Source organism: Oreochromis niloticus, linkage group LG15, assembly GCF_001858045.2.
Source record: "Oreochromis niloticus isolate F11D_XX linkage group LG15, O_niloticus_UMD_NMBU, whole genome shotgun sequence".
Lineage (NCBI taxonomy): Eukaryota > Metazoa > Chordata > Actinopteri > Cichliformes > Cichlidae > Oreochromis > Oreochromis niloticus.
In genome coordinates, this window is record NC_031980.2 from 25711021 (window position 1) to 25726385 (window position 15365).

The 15365-nt window shown below is 41.2% G+C and overlaps 1 protein-coding gene and 1 long non-coding RNA gene across 4 annotated transcripts in view; one reads left to right on the forward strand and one right to left on the reverse strand.

The window, feature by feature from the left end:
• Positions 1-7339, reverse strand: part of kif26aa (kinesin family member 26Aa) — a 66669-nt gene extending 59330 nt beyond the window's left edge. For 2 of the 3 annotated variants that reach the window (XM_025899073.1, XM_025899071.1), the window contains exon 1: positions 6957-7339. In XM_025899073.1, the coding sequence (XP_025754858.1) occupies positions 6957-7016 (60 nt within the window). In that variant the 5' untranslated portion in view covers positions 7017-7339. The remainder of the gene's footprint in view (positions 1-6956) is intronic. The other variant, XM_025899072.1, reaches the window with a different exon arrangement.
• Positions 7340-9780: 2441 nt separating this feature from the next.
• On the forward strand, positions 9781-10941 carry LOC112842461 (uncharacterized). Its single transcript, XR_003214231.1, has 3 exons — positions 9781-9839; positions 9976-10075; positions 10299-10941. It is a non-coding gene; the product is annotated as an uncharacterized LOC112842461 (long non-coding RNA).
• The last annotated feature ends 4424 nt before the right edge of the window (positions 10942-15365 follow it).

Sequence of the window (15365 nt, forward strand, 5' to 3'; positions counted from 1 at the left end):
GTAAATACTTTCTATGCTGCCTTATAATAAACTTTGGTAATATTGATGTATAAAGAACAACACTGGCTGATGATAAAATACAGTCAGCTGGCATGGTGACACTGCCAGTATTAACCTGCAGGGCTGGACTGGGACAAAAAACGGCCCACCAGGTATTAAAGCCATAAAGCCTTTGAATGAAAACAAACGCTGTTGTGACAGTGATGTACACGGTCTTGTTGGTATATGTATGATTTCTATACATTTTACGTCAGATAAAAACTTTGTTCGCAAGATTCAGATAATTATTTAATAAAAGCGAGATATTTTAAATGAGAATAAGTAAGAAAAGTATTTCTTTGTGCCCCCCTTTCCCCGGTAATGCCCTACCTGCCCCCCTGGCAAAACTTTGCTAGACCCGCCCCTGCACAGTTACCAGCTGTCAGCTACGTAGAAAAGGATCCTGGTGTTATTTGTCGCTCAGAAACAGTTGATAACTTCCCTTCAACTCATTCATGTCACCTAAAAGGTAAACCTGTTTCTCCATCACCTGTTCAGCTCTGATGATTTAGTAAGGACATCTCCTGGTTTCATCTTCATGTTTCCCTCTCACCAGATATACAAACCGAGATCATGACCAGCAGCTTTACAGCTGTGGCTCCAGCAAACATCAGCTGATACTAGAAATTAATATTAAATAAATTCTAACAACAGCTGATCAAGCTTAAACGTGCTGCTGCTGTTTAGCGCGACATCTGCTGGTTTCCTCTTTCTGGCGCAAAGTGGGCGATAAACAAGAGAAAAGCTGATCAGCTGATCATTTATCAGTTTCATGATTGAAGTAGCAACAGGAGAGGGAGGGGGAGCGAATGAGAGAAGAAGAGACAGCTGTGCAGCAAAGACAGAAAAAAATCCAGCTTTGTGTCTTTTTCATTCTAGCTTAAGTACGGGACAAACTGCGTCTCTTCTCAGCTCAATACAAAACCTGTAATATTTTCTCTGAATGAGGGACGATTCCATTTTTTAAGGAGACGTTGGCAACTCTACTAACCTTATGAATAGAATAAAGTTCACCATCAGTAACATCAAAGCACCCACCCAGCTGTATAGAAACTCTGTCATGATAGCTAGTACGCAGTAAGCGTTATTGTAACTGACTGTAAAAAGTCAGCACAACGAAAATAAACTCCACCTAAACTTGGTTTATATCTGACCCAGATAGACTGCAGGTCATAACTTCTTACCTGAAGTTCAGTTCACCTGACACTCGGACTGGCGGCTGCCTCGAGTCTCTCCTCCTCCTGCCTACCCTTCCCTCCCCTCATCCACCTGCTAGCCGCCGTGGAAGCTCCGCCATGCTCGATGGCCAGTCCAGCTATGTTAAACTGTTAATCTTTCGCGGAAAAATTGTTTTCTGCGGTGCTGTCGTTCGTGCTTGGCTCTCCTACCTTTGCTAACATGATGCTCATAGCGCAGAAGCCGATGCTGCATTCGCTTACACTCGGATATCTGAGCTTCACTGTGAAAACATAATCGTACATTTGATATTTCATTGGATTTTATTGTTTTGGCTTCGGGGTGGCACCTGGGGTGGCCAGTCTGGTTGGGGGGTGGCCTGTGCCCCCCAGGCCACCCCGCTGGACACGCCACAGGTCAGTCTGTCAAGCGATAGTTATGCCCAGTTATGCCCGGTCCAAGGGGAGGAGCAGAGGAGTTTGCGGCATTTAAGCAGCCCTTTGCTCCCCAATCCGATCGGGCTAAAGCTATTACAAAAGCTACTGGGGTGTTTAGCTGCAGATGGGAGGCCGTATTCCCTTGTGCAAAACAAGGGGTTTAAACTATGATGAACGTGCTTGAGCCACGCTATGATATCCCGTTGTGCGTCCACTTCAGTGACAAGATCGTACCCAGGTGTGTATGAGCAGGAAAAGTTTAAAGTTATGGCTGAACTGTATCAGGCATCTTTTGTTGCCCAACTACAAATGGGTGGACCTCCAGGTCAACGGAAAGCTACGTGACCGTGACCGCTCATTATGTCACAGCGGAGTGGTAGATACAATGCCCTGTACTGCCCTATACTGCACCTTAATTTGTTTTTATATAATGATAATAATAATAATAATAATAATAATAACAATAACAATAATAATAATAATAATAATAAAATATACATATGTGTATATATATATATATATATATATATATATATATATATATATACATATGTATATTTTATTATTATTATTATTATTATTATTGTTATTATTATTATTATTATATATATATATACATGTATATATATGTATATATGTATATATATATATATATATATGTATATATATATATATATGTATATATGTATATATATGTATATATGTTATATGTATATATATATGTATATATATATATATATATATATATATATATATGTATATATATATATATATGTATGTGTATATATATATATATATATGTATATATATGTATATATGTGTGTGTATATACATATATATATATATATATATATATATATATATATATATATATACATATATGTATGTATATATATATGTGTGTATATATGTATGTATATATATATGTGTATGTATATATGTATATATGTGTATATATATGTATATATATATATGTATATATGTATGTGTGTATATGTATATATGTATGTGTGTATATATATACAGTGGCTTGCAAAAGTATTCGGCCCCCTTGAACTTTCCCACATTTTGTCACATTACAGCCACAAACATGAATCAGTTTTATTGGAATTCCACATGAAAGAACAATACAAAGTGGTGTACACGTGAGAAGTGGAACGAAAATCATACATGATTCCAAACATTTTTTACAAATAAATAACTGCAAAGTGGGGTGTGCGTAATTATTCAGCCCCCTTTGGTCTGAGTGCAGTCAGTTGCCCATAGACATTGCCTGATGAGTGCTAATGGCTAAATAGAGTGCACCTGTGTGTAATCTAATGTCAGTACAAATACAGCTGCTCTGTGACAGCCTCAGAGGTTGTCTAAGAGAATATTGGGAGCAACAACACCATGAAGTCCAAAGAACACACCAGACAGGTCAGGGATAAAGTTATTGAGAAATGTAAAGCAGGCTTAGGCTACAAAAAGATTTCGCAAGCCTTGAACATCCCACGGAGCACTGTTCAAGTGATCATTCAGAAATGGAAGGAGTATGGCACAACTGTAAACCTACCAAGACAAGGCCGTCCACCTAAACTCACAGGCCGAACAAGGAGAGCACTGATCAGAAATGCAGCCAAGAGGCCCATGGTGACTCTGGACGAGCTGCAGAGATCTACAGCTCAGGTGGGGGAATCTGTCCATAGGACAACTATTAGTCGTGCACTGCACAAAGTTGACCTTTATGGAAGAGTGGCAAGAAGAAAGCCATTGTTAACAGAAAACCATAAGAAGTCCCGTTTGCAGTTTGCCACAAGCCATGTGGGGGACACAGCAAACATATGGAAGAAGGTGCTCTGCTCAGATGAGACCAAAATGGAACTTTTTGGCCAAAATGCAAAACGCTATGTGTGGCGGAAAACTAACACTGCACATCACTCTGAACACACCATCCCCACTGTCAAATATGGTGGTGGCAGCATCATGCTCTGGGGGTGCTTCTCTTCAGCAGGGACAGGGAAGGTGGTCAGAGTTGATGGGAAGATGGATGGAGCCAAATACAGGGCAATCTTGGAAGAAAACCTCTTGGAGTCTGCAAAAGACTTGAGACTGGAGCAGAGGTTCACCTTCCAGCAGGACAGCGACCCTAAACATAAAGCCAGGGCAACAATGGAATGGTTTAAAACAAAACATATCCATGTGTTAGAATGGCCCAGTCAAAGTCCAGATCTAAATCCAGTCGAGAATCTGTGGCAAGATCTGAAAACTACTGTTCACAAACGCTGTCCATCTAATCTGACTGAGCTGGAGCTGTTTTGCAAAGAAGAACGGGCAAGGATTTCAGTCTCTAGATGTGCAAAGCTGGTGGAGACATACCCTAAAAGACTGGCAGCTGTAATTGCAGCAAAATCCGAAGGGCCAGCTTTGTTCTAGGATGCCCTCTGGACCCAGTGGAGGTGGTGAGTGACAGGAGAATGGTGGCTAAGCTGTCATCCCTGTTGGACAACATCTCCCACCCCATGGATGAGACTGTGACAGCACTGAGCAGCTCCTTCAGTGGGAGACTACGGCACCCACGGTGTGGGACGGAGAGATTTCGCATGTCTTTCCTCCCCACTGCTGTCAGACTCCACAATATAGACTTTAACTGATCAAACACACACATCCACAAATGTGCAATAACACTAATGTGCAATAATCTTTTCTGGCATCGTTGTATTTTTACTCAGTTGTATATAGCATTTGTATTCTATTTTTATCTCATTGTATATTTTATTCTATTTTATTCTACTGTATATAGTATTTTATTTTATTCTATTCTGTACAGTTGTGTACTGTATTTATTCTTATTTTATTTTATTCTAATTTTTGCTTCATAACTTTTGCACTGTCCACTTCCTGCTGTGACAAAACAAATTTCCCACGTGTGGGACTAATAAAGGTTATCTTATCTTATCTTATCTTAAAAGGTGGTTCTACAAAGTATTGACTCAGGGGGCTGAATAATTACGCACACCCCACTTTTCAGTTATTTATTTGTAAAAAATGTTTGGAATCATGTATGATTTTCATTCCACTTCTCACGTGTACACCACTTTGTATTGGTCTTTCACATGGAATTCCAATAAAATTGATTCATGTTTGTGGCTGTAATGTGACAAAATGTGGAAAAGTTCAAGGGGGCCAAATACTTTTGCAAGCCACTGTATGTATACAGGGAGTGCAGAATTATTAGGCAAGTTGTATTTTTGAGGAATAATTTTATTATTGAACAACAACCATGTTCTCAATGAACCCAAAAAACTCATTAATATCAAAGCTGAATGTTTTTGGAAGTAGTTTTTAGTTTGTTTTTAGTTTTAGCTATTTTAGGGGGATATCTGTGTGTGCAGGTGACTATTACTGTGCATAATTATTAGGCAACTTAACAAAAAACAAATATATACCCATTTCAATTATTTATTTTTACCAGTGAAACCAATATAACATCTCCACATTCACAAATATACATTTCTGACATTCAAAAACAAAACAAAAACAAATCAGCGACCAATATAGCCACCTTTCTTTGCAAGGACACTCAAAAGCCTGCCATCCATGGATTCTGTCAGTGTTTTGATCTGTTCACCATCAACATTGCGTGCAGCAGCAACCACAGCCTCCCAGACACTGTTCAGAGAGGTGTACTGTTTTCCCTCCTTGTAAATCTCACATTTGATGATGGACCACAGGTTCTCAATGGGGTTCAGATCAGGTGAACAAGGAGGCCATGTCATTAGTTTTTCTTCTTTTATACCCTTTCTTGCCAGCCACGCTGTGGAGTACTTGGACGCGTGTGATGGAGCATTGTCCTGCATGAAAATCATGTTTTTCTTGAAGGATGCAGACTTCTTCCTGTACCACTGCTTGAAGAAGGTGTCTTCCAGAAACTGGCAGTAGGACTGGGAGTTGAGCTTGACTCCATCCTCAACCCAAAAAGGCCCCACAAGCTCATCTTTGATGATACCAGCCCAAACCAGTACTCCACCTCCACCTTGCTGGCGTCTGAGTGGGACTGGAGCTCTCTGCCCTTTACCAATCCAGCCACGGGCCCATCCATCTGGCCCATCAAGACTCACTCTCATTTCATCAGTCCATAAAACCTTAGAACAATCAGTCTTGAGATATTTCTTGGCCCAGTCTTGACGTTTCAGCTTGTGTGTCTTGTTCAGTGGTGGTCGTCTTTCAGCCTTTCTTACCTTGGCCATGTCTCTGAGTATTGCACACCTTGTGCTTTTGGGCACTCCAGTGACGTTGCAGCTCTGAAATATGGCCAAACTGGTGGCAAGTGGCATCTTGGCAGCTGCACACTTGACTTTTCTCAGTTCATGGGCAGTTATTTTGCGCCTTGGTTTTTCCACACGCTTCTTGCGACCCTGTTGACTATTTTGAATGAAACGCTTGATTGTTCGATGATCATGCTTCAGAAGCTTTGCAGTTTTAAGACTGCTGCATCCCTCTGCAAGATATCTCACTATTTTTGACTTTTCTGAGCCTGTCAAGTCCTTCTTTTGACCCATTTTGCCAAAGGAAAGGAAGTTGCCTAATAATTATGCACACCTGATATAGGGTGTTGATGTCATTAGACCACACCCCTTCTCATTACAGAGATGCACATCACCTAATATGCTTAATTGGTAGTAGGCTTTCGAGCCTATACAGCTTGGAGTAAGACAACATGCATGAAGAGGATGATGTGGACAAAATACTCATTTGCCTAATAATTCTGCACTCCCTGTATATATAATGAGGCTTGAGTTGAATGTTTTAATAGGCAAAAAATACTTAAATAAGTTAATAAGTAAATGTTAAAATTTTGTCTTTTTTTCTTTTTTTGCTGATCTGAAAATTGATCCGATCCAAACCGTGAGATTTTTGATCCGTTGCACCACTAAAAACAGGGCAATCAGGTTGTTTTCATCAAGCCAAACAGAGCGAGACATGAAAGCCGCTTCCTCTTCAAAATAAAAGTACAGCAAAGCAAGTTTGACACATTTATACGTGAATTATACTTCTGTGTGAAATATACGTCGCCATAACCGGAACGCCATTTTAACCCTACACCGTAACCTGACGTGCACCTCGGGAGAAAAGCAACTCCACACCGACATGTACCAAAAAGACTTGAGTTTCAGTTCGGACTGAAGTTAGTCTGAATCAAGCTTTAGAAATGATGCCAAGCACATTCAGCAGTGAGCTCAGCGTACACCTAGGATGGATGTTTGTGATCACCTGTCTCACGTGTGAGCAGGATCAGAGTGGTTTGCGTTGTGTGATACTCACCGTGTATCTCCTGTAGTCCGGCCCGCATCGCCGAGCCGTGTTCCAGTACTGTGAGTACATCTCTGCTTAACGAGTGCTCTGTTATGAACTCTCTGGCTCGATTTTCCTTCAGCCTCTGAGGAAATCTGTGCTTCCACTGCAGAATAAAGGGACGCAGGGTGAGCGCGGGCTGTGGGAGGAGAATGATGTCGCTGAAGCGTGAACCTTCACACTGTGGGACGGGACAGGACAGGCTCTGACATGGGCTTACATAACGGCTCATCAGCACACTTCAGCTACATAATGCTGATGGTGCTCTAACACCAACCAAAGGAGTTTAAAGTGGGGTAGAGGTCAGAGAGCGAGGAGCCGGTCCTGAGGTCATGACACCAGGTCCGGGATTAACACCTCTGTCTTGACTCTGCAGGTGGGAATGCCTTCAGGTTCTTGTTCCTGGGGGGTGGGGGTGAGAGGAGCTGGAGACAACAGACAGGGTGGTGTAGCTGCTGTGAAGCTGTCACTGACTGAAAGCAGGCGAGGGTGAATGTAAGTGGCGGTGAGCCTCCTTTGAAGGGTGCTGGTGCTCAGCCTCGACTCACTGAGAAGGAGAACCACTGTGCCTCCTCACAGCATGGACGCAGGCCTGCAGGTGGAGGTAGAATCAGAACTTCCTGCTGTGGAAACTAGAATCATCATTATTATTTCAACCTTTGCCTCCATAATCTTCAGGTAATCAGTATTTATACTGGAATATGACCCGAGTCAGACCCGAGCGAGGCCTCAGAGCATCTGCTAAGTGTTGCAGGTTTAACCTCTGGGGGGCAGATTACTGTTGATTCATCGTGATAAACAAGACTGAGTGGAACTGGGGTCACAGAATAAATATTTTTCATGTCCGTTTTTTATTGTAAGATTTGTTGATTTCATCTCTTGACTCTTGACTGACTAGCGAACTGTCCCTTTAGTCTCGTGTTTAGTTTCAGGCTGCTCCTCTTGTCTCGTGGTCTCGATTGTCCTCACCTGTGTCTGTAACCTTCTGTGCGTACAGCCTGTTATCTCTGTCCTTTGTCGCTCTGCGATTTCTGTATTTTTCCTTCTGATTCTTTTAATTTTATTTCTTGTAATTTGGACTTCATTATGGACTCTTACAGGACATGCCCTGCGATCAGATAACAATAATGAAAAAGTTGGAGTTGGAGAAAAACTGGATGCAGAGAGTCGTTTTACACCCGAGCTGAAGGAACATAAGGCCTATCCACTGTTAGACGTCCTGCAGTTCATTAGATGCATGAATAAGAAAATGTGTCCTATGTGAAAAAGAGAATAAATCAATGTCTCGCTCCCCTTTTGTGATTGGTTTATATGGTCGATGTCATGTCTGAACTGATCTGACTGGGAGTCGTATCACGGCTCATATTCTCACTCTGAGGTTAGACATTTAGCTGCCGATTGGCTCCATCTAGTGGCCAAACAATAGAACTCCATCATCTGCTGTGAGCAAATATTTTTCTGCAGGTTTTGATGGTATTTTATGTTAGATTTGTATTGTTTATTGCCATTTATGCTTAGAAATATTTACTCATATATGCTTAGAAGTATATAATCGATTGTGTAGTGATAGGAGGTTTGATCCTTAATAGTCTGTAACAACTCTGTGTAGCATGAAGAGGGGAGTGTGTTCACTCCTCTTCAGAGTGTTCTGGCATAGATCACACACCTCCTAGGAGAGGTCGTATCTTCTCTTGCTGATATATGGTATAGCAAACACACGTATATCTGTTTGAGTCTAAGAGCCTTTTGTTTAGATGGACCACTAGACTCCTGGCACCAGCTTTGGGGAGTCACATTCCACACACACACACACACACACACAGGGTATCCTTTGTTCACATGTATACCTATGTAAGAGGTCATATGTTAATGAACCTATGCATATTCATGTAACCACAATAAAAGAGCAGTGTTACGGGGGAGCGGACGAGAGCAACTGGGGTCAAGCGAAGGAACCGCGCCTGTCCAGTTCTCTCCCGTGCACGTGAAACATAAAGAACTTGCCTACTCGTGTCTTGCTTGCTGTGTAATTACATTGTCTTCAACGTTCCAGCGAATAGGTTTGTAGCTTGAACCTATCATTTTACACTCTGCAGTTATGAGGGTGTGATGGCGTCCTCAGATAGACTCACCTGAAGTGGCCTCAGCATTCTTCCAGGATACTGCACACGATTCTACTGCAGAACTGTGAGCCGCAGCTGTTTTAAAAGATTGCATGTGCATGTTTTTAGGGAAAGGTTTATGATTTCACAACTGTACAACACGACTGTGATCTAAGTTTAAACAACCAGCAGTAAGTTTCACAACTGGTGTCACAGCTTTGAAGGAGTTAGCTGAAGCATGGAGCCGATGACAATCTCCTTAAAGTAGTCAAAAGGGCAATGGTCCGGACTCAGAGCAGATGGCATCAAAGGCATCAAAGGCTGGAGGCGAGACATGAGTTAGTGCTGTGACTGCTGTTCTGGCTAAGAGTAGGTCAGTTAACTCTGTTTGTTCTGAGTAGGAGGGACAGTCTGGATCTACAGCAGCTTCGGCGTTGGGGTTCACTGTTGATGAACTGAATACTGCAAACAATAATGATAGCTTTTATCAGTGGATCTGCTGTTGAGATGGCCGAGATGGTTGAGATGGTCAACAGTGTGAAGTTCCTGGGTGTGCACATGTCAGATGGCCTCTCCTGCAACCTGAACACCACCACTGTAATGAACCGCTGATCTGTACCATAAGTCATCCTTGCGGGGGTTGTCGGAACTGTATGCGCAGTCGCACTAAGGACAGATGTGCTCAGAGGCATGCCCCGTAACGTGTATGAGCAGTCTGTCGTGCGGCAGGAATAAGTTGTACAAAGTCCATGTAAGTTACGATAATACCTTGAAAAGTATGATGTGTGTTTCTAATGTAAGGTATGTTGCTGCGTTTGTATTGTGAGCTATCTAAAAACCTTTTTGTTCTGTATTTACATTACTTACATCCATGTGCTATTTTTTAGCTTAGACATGTGTGTCATGCAAGCTAGCAGCATCCCATGAGAAACGGGCCAAAGTGTTTAAGTGTTCACCGGAGTTTGCACCCTTGGCAAGCGGACTGAGGTATGTGATGAGAGGTGATCTGTTGTTATATTTTATTTAACCGAACTGTGTAACCCCTTGATGCTGTTTGAAGTAACCCCTTTTTGTTTTATTTAATCTGTGACTGTATATCTCAGAATTACTTGTTTGAACTTACCTGAATTAACTTGAGCTCATTGTTGTTATTGCTCATTGTTATACTTCAAAAGGACTGTACGGGTATCAATTTTTTCTTATTTTATAGTTTTCACGGTGCTCAATGTCCAGAGAATGAGGCGTGTGTGGTGAGGAAATAAATGGCTGCACCCGTTAGAGACTCTTCTGTCATTCTTGATGCCAAGGGCTGCTACAACCACTATCATGAAGAAAGCCCAATAACATCTTCACTTTCTTAGGAAACTGAAGAAGGCCAGTTTCCCTCCTTCCATCCTCACATCATTTTACCAGGGAACCACTGAAAGGGTCGTCTGCTGCTACATCTCTGGTGCGGGAACTGCACCTTCACTGAAAAGAAGTCTGTACCAGATAGTGAGGACAGCAGAGAGGATCATTGGAGGCCCTCTCCCACCCATCTCCAAACTCACATCATCTGACGTGCAAACAGCAGGGTAAAGGACACTTCACAAACTTCCAAAAATCCACTACAAACTGGGCCTGGGAACAATATGCTTATTTGCACACCTGAGTCACATAGTTACTGAACACATCTACATAATGCTATATTGCACATTTTGCATCTTGCATGTCTTCGTCCTGTCTTGTCTACAATATCGTGACTCATAACCTGAACCTGTTATTCAATACCTACTGCACAATCCACTTTGTATTGTCTCTGCCTGTCTTTTTATGTATTGTACATAGATATAGTTAGTTATAGTACCTTTCTTAGTGAGTTATTATTTATTTGCAATTTCTAGTTTTATATCTCTTGGAGATATATTTTGTTATCTTCATATAAATGCACCATGGGGGGAGGGGTTGGGGGGTGGGGTGAAACTGCATTTCCGTACGCTGTATACTGTGTATATTGTTGTACTGACAATAAAGACTTAGAATCTTGAATCTTTATAATACTGGTGCTAAACTGGTGACAGTGCAGAAAACACACATTCGTCTGATTTCCTTTTAAGGCCCCACAGAGCTGAGATGTATATTTTTGTATATTTTCTGCTGCATTACAGTTGAGCTTCCCCAGGCTGTGTAACTCAGGCTTCCACATGATTCCTCTGATATTATCTGTCAGTGTTGGTGAGTTTAGACAGTGAGTGAGGAGTACTGTCACTGTGCTTGTTTTTATTACTAAATCATTTAAAGTTAATCTATGATATGATGATATGATATGATATACCTTTATTAGTCCCACAAGGGGAAATTTCATAAGGCTGTCGACCTATTGCACGCAATGGCGGCGCCATCTTACCCTCCGACCATACATACATTACACAAAAACATCACATGGGGAAGACAGGTCAGAGAGGTATAACAATGGAAAATGCACCACATGAGGTAAGATAAGGAGAAAAAAAATAACTCCTCCCAGACTGAGCTCCAACAGGGAGATCAGTTTGAGAACAGAAAAAAAACACCTCTGCACATAGCACATGAAAAAAAACTCTTAATACACCAATATACTATAGCTCTAGTTTTCATATTTTGATATTATTTGCTTGTCATCCTGTGAAACGATCGATTGTTCAAATACCAGGTATAAGCAGCTGGTCCAGAACCAGCAGAACCAGCAGAACCAGCCCTCAGTGCGTTTGTCTCTGGAATGAATTTTTGATCCAGCACTGATTCTAGCAGACTTTCCCGCCACAAGGTCAGTCTACCCACAGACTTACTGCACGATTAGGCTAACAGATGCCTGTGTTAGGCAGAGACGCTCTGTGGAGGACAAATCTACTGTACTTTCTTACTGTTGTCTTTTTGATGCTGAGCATATTAGCCCGTAACAAAGGGAATAAATGGCCTAAACCCCCTTAGAAGCACCAAATCTGTGCCATCTAACTGGCTAGCTGGAGGCAGGGCGACTTATACTACTGTATATTCAGTAAAAAAAGACTAGATGTTACAGTCCCTGTTAATGCATTGCTTTAAATGGGGAGACTCTTGAGGGATGGCTGTTATGAGGAAAGGCAGCCCAGAAACTTTACCAGCAGCACACATTTTTGTGTGCCTCAACTTTCGGTCTTTTACCCAGGCTAATCTGCCACTTTTTCTTCCTTGGTTAGGTTTAGGGATTAGGGATTAGCCAAGTTTATCTTTTTATTCATGAACAACCTAAATTGGAAAGCCCCCAAAAATTATACAATGAGTTTTTTATGGTTTCTAAGAAGGTATGCTGAGGTTACTTTTTTTTTTTAGATTTTTGCTATTTTTGAACATGCGGTGCACCTGTGATATAAATAGTACTGGTAAGGGTTGTGTGCTGTGGATTTTACATGTGTTCCCAGAACGGCCGGCGTTATTTGCACAGGTGAGTCCCAGCAAGTAAATAAGCTTCCACTTTATTGTGAATGCATTAAATGACCAAACAAACATTTTGCCATTAGCTCTTTTAACTGTCCTTGTATGCCTGTCATAAAGTACTCTGGGAATATTAACCTTAGCTTATTATTTCTATTTAAAATAGGTGCATAAGTCATTTATATGTCAGTTAGATTGCCAACTGGCACACCTGAGTCGCTCACTTCTCTGTTGCTGACTAATCACGTCTCCTCACAAATGACTGTTAAATTAACCAAGCTCATACAGATTATATATAACTACCAACTGTTTCTAGCTGTGCTGATCAGTTATCTAGTTTTTATTTTTCATATAATTTAGCATTTATTACAGATGTAGGCTTAAATTAAAACATTTCATTTAGTTTAAAGGTTTATGTGCAAGACGAAAACTGAAAACACTGAAAGTCACAAATGTAATGTCCATGAAACTAGAATTCAAACGTGGTGATAGCGCCAGGTGTGTGTGACAGGTTCATGTGGCTGTAGGTAGGGTATGGCTCTTGGGCACAGGTGGCGCTAGACTACATTTGAGTACACATAAAATAAAGCGTACTCTTTAGCTGTGAGGTGACAGCGCTGACGTCACATCAGAGTGATAAAATGTGGGGGAATCAAACTGAAATATAAAATTTATCTCTCAAATCTGAAATAAAACTGATCCTTCTCTGTCCTCACAAGCTTAGGATCTGAAGTTCTATTCTTACATTGTTTCAGTTCTACAGTTCTGATGACAGCTGCATATGAGCTGTTTATTTAAAAAAAGGACAAACCCTTATATAGTAACAGATTTGCCAATATAATGTTTACCTTTGAGTTGTTGGTGCTTTGTAAATGGAGATTTGCAAAGATGAAATAATGGAGCAGGTTTCCAGTCCTGGTTCAGTCTGCTGCTGCATCGTGGTCACCAACATATGGAGGTATTATCACCAGTGTTTGAGCTACTGCCTGAGTATTGGACAAATATTAATGCTTTAAATTATATCTCTTAAAGGATGTAAGCTGTACAGAGTGCTTCACATGTATCTTTGTGAACAATACCTCATTAAGAATCATCCAGACTGCTTTTTTAACCTGAATATTTGAAACAAATTCAGTAAAAAAAATACATAAATAAATAAATACACAGAGTCAGTGCTAAAAAATTCATCAGTGGAAAAATTAAACATAAATTTTAACTTGAGCTACCAAACAGCCATAGTTGGTTTAAATACATAAATATTGGGGTTTGCAATTTAGATCCATAGTTAATGATTAATGAGGGGTTACTGAAGTGCAAGCTTCTTTTTTGTAAATTTGGTGTTACTGTCTTTACAGATGTGGGAGGGACAGGAAACGCGCTGCTGTTTGCACATATTTAATAATCCGCTCTGCACAGGAGCTGAAGAGTCCAGCCTGTTGCTCTTGCAGTATAATACTCATAATAAAAGTACAGTAACGGTAGTTAGTGACTGAGCAGCCCAGTGCTTTTCGCTTGATTTCTTTAGTCAGGGTAAATTTATTCACCTGTACGGATTAGCTAAACATACTTAACAAAACAAGTTTCCCTGACAGCCAAGTGCCCATCTTAGCTAGCTAGTTCTCAGGACCTAGCTAAGGACGGTAGTTATGGATTAGATTATAAACACTTAAAGAGAAAGTGCGGTGGGGCTTCGGAGCCTTCTGTTGGGTAGTCCAGTTTACTGAAGAACACCTCTATGGCATTATTTTTGTGCCTCTATTCTGAGCACACATAAATAATTTTTGCAAGTACAAATGTTGCATTTTGAGGAGAAAATTATTTTGAGCAAAGAAAAGCTTAATTTGAGTGAACAAAATTCATTGCTGCGTGCAAGAAATGTATTTCAGTGTTTGCTATTATCCATATACACACAATAACAGCCCTTCTCGCTCAGTTGTTGGCATTTGCTCTTGCTCAGATCTCTGCTCTGTGTGCTGACATCTGCGGAACGCCATACACCTCAGGCTGTCAGATTAAAACAGTTGGTCATGGTTTTGTAACGTAAACGCTGGACCTCCTCTCAGCAACCCGCTCTATCTGCCATTCCCAAACAGACATACGCAAGTTTCTCCGTGACTCCGTGGCGTTTAATAGCATTATGATTGTAATTAGAATCAAACTTATGAACGCAAATGAACGCAAATCGGCTTGATGAAAGCTACTGATAATGAAAAAAAGCATCTTTGAGAAAAATTATCTGAGGAGAATTTTTTTTATTTTAGTCTGACCTCACTCCCATCTGCTGACATGGAGGAGGCGGGGTTTATGACCTATACTGCAGCCAGACACCACGGGGCGATAGAGACGTGTTGGTTTCATTTTTGGCGAGCTATTAGGTCATCCATATTTTATACTGTCATTGGTCCTGACACATCTGTTTGACCGTCACTAGTTAATCTGGGACGACGGTTGTGCTTCGGTAAGAAACTTGGCTATATTTGTTGTGTAGTGAGCATCTAGTAGCTATTATGTTGGATGTGTTTGGGAACAGAGAATAATTTATTGCATAAAATAGTTCTGATTGCATCAGCTCAGTAGTTTCTGGTAACCACCTGTCACCTTCGGTCCTGAGGCACTGACACCAGTTGCCATATGGCAGAGGGTCGTTGGACCCTGCTGGGGGGTAGCGCCTGTGGGCTCGTCGCTGTGGCTCCCTGTGGCTGCTGCATCATGGCTGCTGGGTGACCCTCCTCTGAGGCTCTCCTTAGCTCTTTTCTAGGTGGATGCCGCAACTGCCGCTGCTGTGGTCCTCCTTGGGTTCTCATGCTCTCCTGCTCCATTTTGTGTTTTTTTTAAACAGATTTTC